At 49.6% G+C, this 15,402-nt stretch overlaps 1 protein-coding gene across 1 annotated transcript in view; it reads right to left on the bottom strand.

The window, feature by feature from the left end:
- Nucleotides 1-15,402, bottom strand: part of CDYL2 (chromodomain Y like 2) — an 89,317-nt gene that overhangs the window by 18,147 nt on the left and 55,768 nt on the right. The window contains exons 4-5 of the mRNA XM_029924214.1: nucleotides 9,928-10,145; nucleotides 1,815-1,987 (exon numbers count right to left, since the gene is read on the bottom strand). Coding sequence (XP_029780074.1) covers nucleotides 1,815-1,987; nucleotides 9,928-10,145 — 391 coding nt within the window. The remainder of the gene's footprint in view (nucleotides 1-1,814; nucleotides 1,988-9,927; nucleotides 10,146-15,402) is intronic.

The raw sequence follows: 15,402 nt of genomic DNA, 5'->3' as shown, positions 1-15,402 counted from the left end.
CCTTGTTCCTTCTGGCACCTTCCCCTTCACCCTCTTCTAACAACCTTTACAGTTACATAAAAATAAGGACCTTGTTGTTTCTAGAACTTCCAGTGCTCTCAGTCAGCGGTGCAGAAACCCCTGGATCAGGGTGGGGTGGGGGGTTCTGAAGCCTGGCAGCACTGAGGGAACTTTACAACTAAAGCTGTGCTGGCTGCACTCCACTTTCCCGAGGTGGCATCTGGGGGTGCCGGCAAGCAGCAGGGTCGCAGGGAAGCTCTCTGGATTCTCTGTGCTGCTGGGGGTGAGAAGCACTGGTCTAGGGACACCGCCACATTCCATCGCCCAGAGTCTCTACCGGCTCAGGGATTAGAAACTTCTACTCCCTCTGAGCCCCGGGAAGAACTTCCCTCTGCCGCCTCCCCTCTACTCTCCCAAAGAGAAACTCCACTTCCAGAAGAGACGGTGAATGTCTTCCCTCTCACGGACTGCATTTCTTGAGGGCTGAGCGAATGCACTCCGCATCTCCTCGAATTTGGGGCTTCTGGAAATGCAGCTAACGCAGCCACTGACATTTGTAAGCCATGTGACAGCTACCGCCAAGGCTTTCCCCAGGCCACAGAGATGGGTACCCTGTCTCTGAGGGTCCCATAAACGAAGGAGGCTTGCTGGGGACCCTACGGCTCCCCTCACCACATGATGAGGAAGCTGCTAGAAGGTGCAGCGGAGTCCGAGTGGCGAGCAGTCCCCTGCGGACGTGGCCAGGGCCGTCTGTGCCCAGGATGCCTGGGAGCATCATGTGACCGCGATGCCCTTTCTAATAACAGTGCTCAGCCTTCCGGTGTTGTCTCTGGGTGAGAAATCGGCAACAGGAAGCACACAGGTCTTTTGAGGCAAACTTCACCGGATGCTTCACCCAGAAGAAGGGACTCGGAACTCCACCGGTGACAGCGTCTGCACATCATCTCTTGGGGACTCTGTAGTCCCTGGCTACAGGCTCGGGAGAATCAGCCTCCATGCAGCGCTGCCAGATGCAGTGAGATTGGAGGCCCTGGAAAATTCCTCACATGCAGCCTCGGGCTCCATGATCCCACATGGACGGGTGTCCCTTTCCAAGAGAGCACGGGGCATGACTGCACCATGACCCTTGTCTGAGCGCGGCCCAAGGGGCAGCAGCAAGCGTGAGCCATTCCCAGGGTGGAGGCTGAGTGATGGCCCTTGCTCGAAAGAACACTCACTTGCTTTTGATCAATCTATAAGTAATGGGGAAATGACCATTTTTCAGTGTTCCCAAAAGGGATCCCGATGTCAACCCCAGGATCCCAATGGCAACAAGAGAGGGGGAGGCACTCCCCACCTGACTAGGTCTGCAGACCCCCAGCCCCTGGGTAGCCCTCCATCCTCTCCCCAGGGCTGAGCCACATCAGCTCCAGGACACAGGACACCCAGAAAACCCAACACTCCACCATTGGGCAGAGGGTGGGAGTGGTACGGAGTAACACATGGGCATTACCAGACACTGCACTTAATTAACATAAGGAAATAAAATCTCTTTTTGAGAGAAAGAATAAAGTAAGATCTAAAGAAGAAAGGCACCCCTAATTTGGGCAGAAAAATACAGGATACCCAATTAAAATCTCAATTCCAGATAAACAACAACAACAACAAAAATTTTAGTATAAGTATATCCCAAATATTGTATAGGCTATACTTATGATAAAAAAAATTCTTTGTTGTCTGAAATTCACATTTTACAGAGCAGCCTGTATTTTTATGTGCTACGTTTGGCAAAAAAGAGGTAGGTCCCAAAGTGTCCAAACATGAGCAGAGCTCACCTGATGGCTTCAGCAATCCGGGTACTCTCCTTTCTCCGGTCGCTGGACAACCGGCCAATTAGGTAGGAGTAATCCAGGCCACTGCAGAACACGCTGCCCACCGCGCTGAGAAGCAGCAGTTTGCTGTCGTCCGTGGCCGCGTTGCCCAGCGCTCGCCGGACCTCCTTCATGATCTGCAGGCAGAGACGGATTTGTGGGGATGTTAAGTGTGCACCCAGGAGCCGGGGGCTCTCAGACCTCAAGCCTGCCAGAGGCCTCACCCCCGAGGGCAGACACGAGTACATCTTCCCTTCCTGTGCAGGAAGGCTCCCCTGAATACAAGCCACACCCAGGCTAAGCAAAGAAACACCAAAACCAGAGCTCCCCTACAGCATCCCCAGAGTCGGCACAGAGTACTAAGAAGGTGGCGGTGAGGTCACTGGCCACGGGGTTGCAAGCCCGGCTTAGAGCCGTGTAATCCCTGGTATATCTCTCAAATCTTCCAGCATTTACACGTGTAGCCCTTTTCAAAGGTGTGGGGGAAAAATTCCTATGCGCAGCCCAGGTGAGGTGTCTCAGCCTTCTCAAGGAGGCCAGGTTTAATCATACTCTTGCTTGCCCTTAATTCAACTAAGGTTTTTGCACGGGTCGTAGGCGACATGTGGGAAGTGGATTTTGGCATCAGAACTCATAAAATTTTCAAGACGCCAAGGAAAACAACCGTCAAACAGAAATTCTGTATCCAGCTAAACTATCATTCAAAAGGGAGGGTAAAAATGAGACATTTTTGGCAAAAGGATGTTTACCACTCTTAAACCCTCACTGAGAGACTTTAAAAAGGATGCACTTCAGAAGGAAGAAAACTATATTCAGAAAGAAAAAGGAAAAGAAACCTGACATGCAAGGGATAATAACAGCCAGCAAAGAAACGTGGTGAAGGTGTTGACAAATCAATATAAGAATGACTATAAAACCATCATACTGATATTGAGCAACTGAGGTGAGGGTTTGCACAAGGGTAGAACCGGAGTCCAGGCGACAATATTGCACACGATGAGAGAGGAATGACAGCCACATGCCAAGGTTCTGTGTCTGCGAGTGGTGAAGAGGCGCCGGTCACATTTAGGGTTCACCATGTGTTTGTAACTTAAGGATAACATCTTAAAAGTACATGGATTACAATGAACGGGGAGGGGGGGTACAATAAAGAAAGCTCAATCACTCAATCCAACTGAAGTTAGGGAAGGAGGGGAAAATAAGTGCAGAAAAGGCATGGTGAGAGAAAAAAAGGCATGCACTTGCCTGGGTGGAGCTGAGAGTCCAACTGAGGAGACAATAAGTGAACAGGCTTTTAAAGGATCGTTGTTAACTTTTCGGTAGGTATCGTCATAGGGAACAACGGGAAAATATTATGAGAGCGGATCTTTTTTAATTAGGCTTTTTAAAGAACCCACTTATGAAGCCCTTGGAGGTGCTGGGGATTACATCAAGTAGTTGTCACCATCTTTCTCCAAACCGTAATCCCATCCAGAAGGGAAGGGCACCCTGATCTTGCAGGGAGAGCAAGGAAACTCAGAGAAGTGACGTAAGTCACCCGAGGTCAGCAGCAAGAGGCAGAACCATGGTGCAAATCTCACCCCCAGGACCCTTCTCTTTCTACGACTCCATACTGTAGGATGATTTCAGTAATGGGTGAATTTTAGTGGAAAAAAGTAGGGCTGGATGTCAATCTAAATAGGGACTTTCCCAGCTGGTGCTCTGTGAGGGCGGTGGGAAGGCATTTTCCATTCTCACCGGGTGCGTGCCACAGATTTCATTTTGAACATCAAACAAGCAAAGAGGCCGCTATCTTGTGGGTCCTTTAAAACATCTGCCTCCAGAAATAGACACGATCTGAACAATCCATGAGCTCTGTTTCTCTGAGAGGCAAATAAAAGAAAATTCTGCTGTGAAGACGTGAGCTGCCACTCTACACATGACCCAGAGAGTGCCCTCTCTCTCCGAGGTCACATTTACTAGTCAATTAGTAAAGACAAAATCAAACAAAATGGCCACCTCCTTTATGAATGAAGCGCAAAGTCAGAGTATATACTGTAATTTCAAGAATGTTCTGTCTACTTAGTAGAGCTTTCCTTTGCCTTTCTTGTGCTGATAATCCAATTCGGATGGATGGTTGGAGGTTCTACATCCTTAGATCAGGGCCCCAGATTGTACAAGGCAATCAGTCTGCTTAAAGTGAAACAATTCTGGGGCACCTCAGTGGCTCAGTCTGTGGAGCATCCAGCTTCGGCTCAGGTCATGATCTCACAGTTTGTGGGTTCGAGCCCCGCGTCAGGCTCTGTGCTGACAGCTAGCTCAGAGCCTGGAGCCTGCTTCCGATTCTGTACCTCCCTCTCTCTCTGACCCTCCTCTGCTCACACTGTCTCTCTCTGTCTCTAAAAAATAAATAAAAAAAAAAATAAAGTGAAACATTCTAAAATGATTACTTATTTTGCCTTCCTAAACAGGATATGCTGCACACACATAAATGCCTCTCAATGGTCACTTGCTAGCCTGCAACAGACCAGTCCCCTCAGAGGCTCCCAGGGGATGCCACTGTAACAAATGATCCAAGACTTCTATGCATTTTGAAGCCCCAGATATGTTCCTGAGATTTACTGCCCTCGATAGTTACCCCTTCCTCCAGATGTATCTGCTGGAGAATGGGCACCCCTCACAGCTACCTCCACCTTCTGATCCGCCATGTGCTGGGAGCAGATAACCAAATTCATCCCAAGGGGGTTAAGGGCGCCTGGGTAGCTCAGTCGGTTAAGTGTCTGACTCTTGATTTCAGCTCAGGTCATGATCTCACAGTTTGTCGGTCTGAGCCCCGTATCAGACTCTGCTCTGACAGCATGGAGCCTGCCTAGGATTCTCTCTCTCTGCCCTTCCCATGTGCATGCTCTCTCTCTCTTTCTCTCACACCCTTTCTCTTCCTCACTCTCTCTCTCAAAATAAATAAATAAGAAGTGGGTCTAAAGGGCCAGCAGACCAGAGTCCCTCTCTCTACTTCATCTCTACTTGCTGAAATCAACCACTTAGGGTCCATCGTGGCTGTGACCACCTTCATGAATGCTTCCCCTAATATCCCTGATTAAATCCAAACTTTTCCTTCTTCCAATACCCTAAGTGTCTAAAATCCCTTCTAAGACATTGTGACATGCCCCTTTGTAGACTGTGAGCATCTTTGCCTCACCCTACTTCCTGCCTGATGTAAATCCCTGGTAGGCGGCCTCCATGATGGCCTTCAGCTCCCCCTCCATCGTAGTCGCATGCTTGTGGCATCCCTCCCCTTGAGGGTAGACTAGACCTGGTGACTCACATCTAACCACAATACAGCAAGAGGGACGGGATGTCCCTTTCAAGAGGAGACTGGGACATGCAAGGGCACAGCTGGCCTTGGCCGTCCTCCTTTGCTGTCTCTCCTTCTTGGAGCTCTCCGTCTGGGGAAGCAAGCTGCCGCGTCAGGAGGAGCCCATACGAAGTAACCACATAACAGGGAACTGATGTCTCTGGCCAGTGACGACCTCACACCTGCCATCAGCACTTGGGTGAGCTCAGAAGTGGGTCCGCCTCCACTGAGCCTTCAGGTGAGACTGCAGCCTCAGACAATGCACCTTGACTATAGGCTTTGACGGACCCTGAGCCAGACGCATCCAGCTAAGCCATGCCGGGATTCCTGACCCACAGAAACTGTGAAATAATGTTCACTGTTTTAAGATGCTAAGTTTAGGGCAATTTGCTATGCAGTAATAGATAACTAATACAATTCCTTAAAAGCTAAAACAGTCTTCTACTCATCTGTATAACCCTTGTAACACCTAGTCCAGAACCTTGCATATAAACAAAACCTAATAAGTGTTTACTGAATTGAATGAGTAGCATGGTATTTACCTCCTCAGGAGGTTTACAGTGTAATAGGAGAACCAGATATTTAACAACCTACCACACAAATACATGTATACTAACAACCGTAACAAGTTCCAGAAGGGAGGGGTGCATATTGAGAGAAGGATGTAACCGGGGCAGGGAGCTGGGCAGGGAATGGGGGACACTCCCGCAGATGTGGTGGCTGCGCTGAGACCTGAATGAAGTGTAAGGCCATAGGCAAGGAGGAAGGGAAGGCTGTTTCCATCAGAAGCATGGGTATGTGCAAAGACCCTGGGGCAGGTATGGGCATGAAAGCAAGCCAGGCTGATTGGAGTCCAGAAGGAAAGAAGGAGGATGTGTGGCACAAGGTGAGGAGGGTTGCAGAGGTAGGCAGGTCAGAACACACTCGCCTCAGCAGCCCATATGAGTGGTTTTGATTCTTAATGAGTGTGGCTAGGAACCACAGACGTATTTGAAATGCAAAGGCACACATGCACACGTGCATGTGCGAGTGCGTGTGTAGAAGGGGTGACTCGATCAGATTTGCATTCCCGCAGATCACTCTGCCTGCTGTGAGGAGAATGGACTGCAGGGAAGGAAACATGAAAGAGCACACCTGTTAGCAGGTTGATGCAACAGTCCAGAATATAACGGTCATGACGGCAACAGGGAGAAAAAAGCCTAAGAGCGGGCTATTCGAGGATTAAAGCTAACAGGCCTTCGGGGCAGTGTGGATCTGGTGGGTGTGACCCAGAGGGTGTGACCTGTGACTCCTGTGTGTCCACTGTGCCCCCGTGGAAGGTGGTGGTGTGGCTTGTCGAGTCTAAGAGCGCTGCAGAAAACCCAGAGCTGAGCGAGGGCTTGGGTCTTCTCGCAAGGGAGGAGTAGATGAGCTTTTAATCACCAGCACTTTGGGCGATCTATTTTGCTGGCTCTTTCCTAAAGGGGCATTTTCATTATCTTCCTGGTTCTTTGCAATATTACAGACAGGAGAAATATTACAACATACCCGCTAGCCTCAGAATCTAGTTAACACACCCAGTAAAGTACGAATTTCTGCCCATGAGGCCAATCCAACCAATGTCCCATGTACGACTAGAAAAAGAAATTCAATCAGGACATGCAGGGTGGCCTCTTCCCAGCTGCTCCATGAATAAGGAAGGGTGGTCTGCTGGAGACCATTAAATCACCTCGGTTTCATTTTAACAAGGCTGAGAACATTTGGGGAATGCTTCCTGTGTGCCGGGCGTTCTGTGAGCCTCTTTGCAGGCATGATCTCTAATCCCACAAGCGCGAGATAGTATAACTTCTATAAATGAGGAAGCTCGAAAGAGGCAAGGTACCTTCCCAAGGTGAGGGCTGGAGGCAGGATGCAAACCTAGTTTACTCGCCTCCGAAATCTATACTGCCCTGCTAACACCTCCTCTTCCTTCCGCTGGGATCTTTCTTTCAGGGCTGCTTTACCCCGTTGGCCAGCTTATGGGTAGAGTCAATCCGCTTAGGTTGTTGAGACAGCTGAAAACACCAGATCAATATTTTCTTTCCACTCTCCTCCTGTTCTGTTACTGACAGACACCAATTAGGAATGGAACCCCTAATTATCCAAGCCTGCATCCTGGGAGCGGAGAACCTGTGCACCTGACATGGGCTGGATGCCACATGTCGTCTGTGGTGAGGAGGCAATGGTTAGTGGCCAAGCTGCTCCAAAGAGGTGTAATGAACCAGGAGACTTCATATTTATTCGATTTACGGAAGGAAAACACAGTGCCTTTTAAAAGCATGCTTTTAAAATATAGTGAGGTAGGAAAAAATCCAAAAAGAATTGGTCTCATGTGAATGTTTTATGAGGAGCTTAAAATAACAAGGTTTCCATATGTGTAAATATGGGAAGGGCAGCCTTGGGGGTAAACCACAGAGGTCTATGCCCCAGAGAACCCTCAGGTGGGTCCTGAACATGCAAGAGAGAGACCCCAAAACACCAGGCTTGAAGGAGGGACAACAGGTGGTCACGGGTCCCACAAACTGCACAGGTTTTAGCTCCATCTCTTCCCTTACAGGCTGGCAATCATTCCTGACTGTCACACTCACAGTCCCTTGAAGGAACTATAGTTCACGTCAATCGCAATGAGAAGACACGTGATTTACAAGTTCAAGGACACAGCATCTCCTGCCCCAGCCCACTTGCCCGGCCTCCCCAAGTATACCAGATACACTGGGCAACGCCGGACCCCGCTACCAGGCCCAGTCTGGGGGAATTGCCACTCCTTGACTGTGTCCCCGCAGAACACGCCCCTGCAGTGAACCCTCTGGGTCTTCTCTGCTCCTCCGGAAATCAGAGAGTGCAGGATACCCCGGGACAGGGAGAGGGGGTGTGGACTGCGCTGTCCTCCACCGGGAGCCCAGGCACTGGGCTGAGTGTAAGAAACCATACAGTGGCCACAAGTAGCAAGGGTCCTGCTCCCTGAAGGTTATATTCCATGAAGCTGCATGACCCTCGGCCTGCAAAGGTCTCTAAACCTGCATCACCTCATCTGTAAGAGGTGGGTCGTGAGAACCCTACATCAGAAGGCTCCTGGGAGGAGGAAATGAGGTGAACAGTAAACACAAAGCACAAAGGGCACTGGTACCCGGTACTGTTTCCGTTTTGTCATTTACTACTCTACCACCTGTCCCAGGTCAGTCTAGCTGGAGAGGGCTGCTTGGGTGCATCTTTCCCCACATTTGCACCACCAAAGATCTCTTAGAAAATATTAATCTTATGTCTTCATTGTTCCCCTAGGTCCCTCACAGACAACATCTTAAATGGTGTTGTCTACATCACAGCACTAAGTATGCACTGTTTCCCCGTTCTGTTCTCCTAAAGTATAATCATGATTAGAATTAAAAAGGTAAGGTGGAAAAAAAAACAGGTAAAATGGACTTGATCAAAATTCTAAACATTGTACATCCCCGGACACCAACAAGAAAGTAACAAGACAACTCAGAGAACGAGAGCATCTTTTCAAATCCTACATCTGATAGAGAAGTCTTAAGGCTCAGCAATTAAAAACAGTTTTAAGAATAGGCAAAGGATGTGAACAGACATTTCTCCAAAGAAGACAAATAGCCAATAAGCCCACGAAAAGATGCCCACCATCATTAGTCATCAGGAAAATGCAAATCAGAACCGCGGTGACATGCCACCCGACGCCCACTCAAACAGCTATGATAAAAAGGACAGATGATAACAAGTGGTGATGAGGACGCAGAGAAATTAGAGCCCTCATACACGGCCGCTGTGAAAAAGTCCAGCAGTTCCTCAAAAAGTTCCTTCCAGAGTTACAGTATGACCCAGTGGCTCTGTGATGAGGAATATCTCCAAGAACACTGAAAACTCGTTTGCACAAAAACCTGTGCACACATGTTGGTGCCCACATTAGTCATAACACAGTAGCCAGAAGTGGAACCAACACAAATGTCCATCATTGAATGACTAAGGGACAAAATGTGGCGTATCCGTACCGCGGACAGTCATGGTGCACCGACCCGCTACAGCAAGGATGAGCCTTCAGGCTCATGGAGGAAGAAGCCAGTCACTGAAGACCACAGACCATACGATTCCATTTATATAAAATGTCCAGAATCAGCAAATCTGTAGCAACAGAAAGTAGATTCGTGGTCACCAGGGACGTGGTGGGGGAGAATGCGGAGGGGACGCTGATGGACACAGGGTTTCCTTGGGGGTGACGGAAATGTTCTGGAACCAGGTCGTGGCGGTGGCTGCACAACCTTGTGAATAGACTAAACAATGTGCATTTTAAAGGAGGGAAATTTATGGCATGTGGATTATAGCTCAACTGAAAAAAAAAAAAAAACAAACCAAAAGCCAGAGAGCTGAGTAAATATAATTCCATCCAAAGCAAAAAAATTTGACACACTGGAAATACCCAAGATACAGTATTTGGGTCTGGGGCTGTCCTCTGACTGTGTGGCCCTGGTGGATTTTCTGAATCTCTCCGTTTACCGGGTCTTCGTCTGTAAAACGGGACAGGGTCACTACCTGCTCATGAAGGTGAACTAGACAATGAATGTGAAGTGATCAGCACGTTGCGGCCCACAGTGCACCTTGCATGTGTGCTGGCTATTCTGATCGGCTCCCTGACGGAACAAAGAAGAAGCCAGGGCCCCGTTCCGAACGAGAAGCCCTCTCCAGCCTGAGCCTCCCCCCGGGCCCCCCGTCTCTCACCTCAGGGGTCAGCGCGTTGTTGTCCGAGGTCTGGCTGGACAGGAGGATGTGTGTGAAACCCTCCTCCTTCCGCACGACGATGTCCCGAAACCGACAGTTGCTCTCATTCTGGCGGACGCTGTACCTGAGCCTCTTGTCAAAGACATAGTCCTTCTCTGCTTCCAGCTTCCTCTTCACGGGGCTGTGCAGGTTCAGTCCCCCATTGGTCAGAGCAGAGCCTTCCCAAATCAGACAAACAAAGTGAGCAACGGGTAGAGGAGCAATCACGCGAGAGCATGGTCACAGGACATTCAGATTTTCACCAAGAGGGCTGGATGTGGCTGGGACCCCCCAGCCCCCACGCACCCTCCTCTGTTCGGGGTGGAGAGCAGCTCAGGGCTTAATCACCACAGCTCCAAGTGTGAGAGCGCTCTTCGAAGGCCCCCATACGATCTTCGATACCCATGAGCCTCAGCGTCTGTTCCAGTGCCTTCAGCCACAAGGAACCCCCGGCTTTGAAATCCGACAACCACAAAACAAACCAAACAAACTGCAGTTTTATTCATAATTACCAAACACTGGAAGCAACCAATACGTCTTTCAATTAGGAGAGTGGATAAACCAATTGGCACGTTTGTATAAGGGAATATTACTCAGCAATAAAAAGAAAATTAGCTATCAAGCCACAAAAAAACCACAAATGAATCTTAAACACAGATTGCTAAGTGAGAGGGGCCAGTGTGAAGGGTTGCGCACTGCATGATTCCAATCACATGACATTCTAGAAAAGGCAACGGGAGAGAATCAGGCAAGAGATCCGTGGTTACCAGGATCAGGCAGAATCAGAGCAGGCGGAATGCTGAAGTGCAGGGGATTTCTGAGGGCGGGAAGCTGTTTTCTAGAATACACAGACGGTGAAGGAGGGACATTAAGCATCTGTCAAAACCCAATGAACTTTGCAGCACAGACAGTTAGACTTAAAGTATGCATTTAAAATACATACATTTACAAGACTGGAGGGATCTAAGGACAGAATGCAGAAATGTGATCAAAGAATCTAACCGTGTGACAAGTGTACGAAAGAAACAACCCTGGGCGTCAGGGTGGCTCAGTCAGTTAAGCGTCCGACTTCCACTCAGGTCATGATCTCACCATCTGTGGGTTCGAGTCCCGCGTCGGGCTCTGTGCTGACAGCTCAGAGCCTGTAGCCTACTTTGGATTCTGTGTCTGCCTCTCTCTCTGCCCTTTCCCCACTCATGCTCTGTCTCTCTCTCTTTCTCAAAAATAAATAGACATTAAAAAAAATAAAAAGAAAAGAAACAACCTCACTGAAGGGGGCGGGAGGGGCTCAGCACCTCAGAAACTCTAGGAATGACTGAAGTCTGTCAAAAACTAAGGCAAAACAGCCTGTTAGAGAAACGCTGTGTTGCAATTGGGGAGCCCATTCCCAGGGAGGTGGGCGAGGGTTCAGAATTCTGATACCGTCATCCAGGCGTGCTGGAACTGGACAATTCAGTGCATGGACGCAGGTGGAAGGAACCGCACTTCTGACCACCAGAGTGTGAGGGTACAGATCAGCGAGGGGAGGGGGCTAGAATGATTCAGGAGGTGGCGGATTCAGCTGGAAGGCAGCAGTGTGAACTCACGTTCAGCGTAATGCAGAGACACTTACATTCATAGTTACAGGAATGTGTGTGCACACACGCAGGTATGTCCTGCTCTGTCAGTGAAGAGGGCCCAGAACCAGTGACATGCCAACAGCAGCGGGCACATCGAGGGCCCAGATGTTGGTCTCGGATACCACTCTCAATAAAAGGAACCAGGACAACCTGGAGAAATGGCTGACTCTGAGCCTGGGGCAGGAAACACATGAGATAAGTTTGGAGGGGCTGAAAAGAAGTAGCAAACAATGAAAAAGAATACAAGAATAACCTGCCCAGCGAAGAGGCACGTCAAAAGGACACAGGAGCCGACTGAACGAGCTCCCAGTGGCCACAGATGCGCCAACTTGAGCCACACGGCAAAGTAGTATTGCAATCTAACTGACAGTCTAAAACCAATACCCAGGAGTCCATACTGCTGTCAGTAAATCATTAAATTAATAAGTAAATGGGTGAGAAGAGGCGAATCTCCCATGCACAAGAATTCCAGGTTATGGAGACTGTCTGCCCACAGGGAGGGGGAGCCTAAGGGCCCACTCTCTAAGCATGGGCTGTGCCTGGTGACTTCCTTCCACACGGCACAGTGTGGAAAGTTCGGGGTTGGGAGCAGTAACTGGATGGTGGAGGTACCTGACGTGGGCAGATGGAGAAGTCAAAGCTCCCTCTCCCCCCGCCAGGTGAGGAAGACCAAAGTCAACAGTGTTTGAAGTCAGTACCCTTCAAATCCGTCAAGGTCATCAGAAACCAGGAATGTTGGAGAAACTGTCACAGCCCAGAGGACCCTAAGGAGACCCGACAATCCCTAGATGGGTTTCTGGAACAGACATTAAGCAAAAACTAAGGAAACCTGAATAAAGCGTGGACTTTGGTTAATAATGATGCATTGTTTCTGGTCCATCACTGTAGCAAAAGCATAACACTAATGTAAGACGTGAGGAGGAAGCAGAGTGTGGTGTACAGAGGACCTCTCTGTATCATCGAACCAATACCTCTGTAAATCTAAAGCTGTTTTAAAAGTGAAGCTTATTTTATTTTAAAATTGAGTTAATAACAATGAATTTTTAAAACCCCACAAAACAGCTCTCAGGAGATTCTGACAGGCAGGCAGGTTTGAGAACCCAGACCAGCGGCTCCTACACTTGACCATGCATCAGGATCACCTGAAGAACTGTTAAAAATCCACCTGCTGGGGCACCTGGGTGGCTCAGTCGGTTAAGCATGCAACTTCGGCTCAGGTCATGATCTCACTGTTCCCAAGGTCAAGCCCCACGTCAGGCTGTGTGCTGACAGCTCAGAGCCTGGAGCCTGTTTCAGATTCTGTGTGTCCCTCTCTGTCTCTGCCCACCCCCTTCACGAAAATGAATAAATGTTAAAAATATTTTTAAAAAATCCATCTGCTGGGCCCACCCCAAACTGCTACCCCTGCTTCAGCACACAGGCTTCGAAAACCTGGGTCCAGACAACCCAAGGGGTCATCCATCACCAGGAGCCTCCTGAGGTTGGGTGAGCCTGAGGCTCAAATGCTGGTGAAGGTCTGAAAATCTTGAGTGTCACCATTCCTGCTGGGGTGGTGGGTGACCGCCCCCTTCGGGATGGGCTTCAGTGGTGTGGGAGGAGGGGTTTAAGGAAACACACAGAGGGTCAGACTATGTGTGAACCATTGCTGAACCTTTTCTGGCTGGGATGCTGGAACCCAACCAGAAGCTGGCCCCCAACCTTGGAAAAGGACAGCATGGACAGAGTGACCATGCCTGTTCCTGATCCTCCAAGAGCAGGTCACGAGTATTAGGAGACAGGACATATGTGGGGTGCTCAAGTGGCTCAGTTGGTTAAGCATTCAACTCTTGGTTTGGATTCAGCTCATGATCTCCTGATTTCATGAGTTTGAGCCCTGCATCAGGCTCTGCACTGACAGCATGGAGCCTGCTTGGGATTCTCTCTCTTTCTCTCTCTCTCTCTCTCTCTGCCCCCTCCCCCACTCACACTGTCTCTGTCCTTGTCAAAATAAATAAACTTTTAAAAATTGTTTTAATAAAATAAATAAAATTTTTAAAAAGAGAGAGAATATATTTAAAGGGCCCAGGACAGAATAAGCAATGAAGAAATGGTGGCTCTTCTTGCTTTATAATCATTATCACCCCACTCAGCACAAAAGTATTCCAGTAATATTTTCTGCATGAACCCTGTCTCACCAACAATACTCTGAGTGTCTTCAGGGCAGGACGCCATCACACACAGCAGAGCACAACCCAATACGTGCGCACCAAGAAGTCCTCGAGAATTGTTCCTTGGCCCCCGGAGCCTTGGGTCACCCTCGGGGTGGACTCGCATCCTTACTTAGGTGGGTCTTGGAACCTCAAGAACCGAGGCCAAGGCAGGGAGCAGGGGTGGCTCCCCAGACCCCTCCTCCCCCATGCTGGGTCCCCATCCAGGGGAGCGGCCAGTCACAAAGGGGCACAGGAGTGGCAGGGCCCATGTCACCTGACAGCTTCCTTGAAGCCTCCTCATTGTATACTTTTCTGTTACTCAAGGCAACCGGGCTTCGCCAAGTCCCTGTGATGCAGGTGAAATGATTCAGTGAACTCCGGAAAGTAAACGAGAGCATTTAATTAAAAGGCTGGTGTAGAGGGAGCTGTTTCTTCAAGGTTAACCTCAAAGCCTTCAGCTCTGAGCCAGAGCTCCCTAATTGGAGCTGGCTCCAGGTTCTGTGCAGCCCAGGCAGACCTGTGCCCGGTGCCACGGCCCAGCTGGCGGACGTGAGCGTGTCTCAGAAACAGCTTTCAGGGGACACTGGTTCCCGCCCATGACAAGTCAGGAGCTCGGGGCCCTTGCAAAACAGCACCTTCTGGACTGGGAGAGGTTTGACCAAAATCCTCCTGTCCGGCAGCCAGGTCAAGGTGCTAATTTACGAACCTATTAGAGGGGAGGAGGCGAGGTTTACCTTTTGTGAGCAGCTCTACGTGTGGTCTAGGAATTTCTCAGCAGTCCTAGGAAAACTGCCATTCTTTGTTTTGCAGGCGAGGAAAAGTGAATAACTTTGCTGGAAGCCACAAAGATTTTACATGGTAGAGTCAGGATTGGAGCCCAGCTCTCCCCCCCCACTGTATTTATTCATCCGAAATCTAATTATTTCTCACCTCCTATGGGCCAGCTACATGCTAGATGAGGGGATGTAATAAAAATCAGCGACATAAGGTCCCTGCCCTCACAGAGTTTGCTTCATGTCCAGGAGATGAAAAGTAAACAAGCAAACTATCGCCTAAATAAAATAGTGACAGATGGGGAAACACAGGATGACAAGATATAGAATAATAGGGGTGGTGGGGGCTCCTCTGTGAATCCAAAGCCCACGGTCTTTCTGCAGAAGCACAGGCAAAACTAGCCCCCAAAAAGACCATCTGACCAAATAAACCATGAAACCATCTGAGGAAAACAGACCTGTGTATTCTCCATCAGGACCCTGGGCTCAGACCTCCGATGGTGACTTGGGAAGTGCACCTGCTCTGCACCACACAAAGGGGGAGAGCCTCCCCCCTCAGCCCCGAGGGCCTGAGTTCACATGGAACCTGAAGGGCTAACAGGGGCCCTGCATTTTCAGAGATGCAGAGCACAGGTGTGCCCCAGAGGCCGCCCCGACTCTGCCCTCACCCTGAGCTGCCCTCAAGTCGTCTCCCCTTCAATGGCATCACGCTTCCCAAGACTGTGGCAGACGACCGAGAAGCCACTGTGGGAAACCCCACTCTGTGTTTGCTCACTGGGAGAAGCTAGGATTGGGAAAGGCCAGGACGGGGAGAGGCCAGGACGGGGAGAGGCCAGGACGGGGAGAGGCCAGGAC

The sequence above is a fragment of the Suricata suricatta genome, chromosome 16 (assembly GCF_006229205.1).
Source record: "Suricata suricatta isolate VVHF042 chromosome 16, meerkat_22Aug2017_6uvM2_HiC, whole genome shotgun sequence".
Taxonomy (NCBI): Eukaryota; Metazoa; Chordata; class Mammalia; order Carnivora; family Herpestidae; genus Suricata; species Suricata suricatta.
Note: the sequence above shows the minus strand (reverse complement) of the source record. Positions and strands in the feature narration are given on the sequence as shown.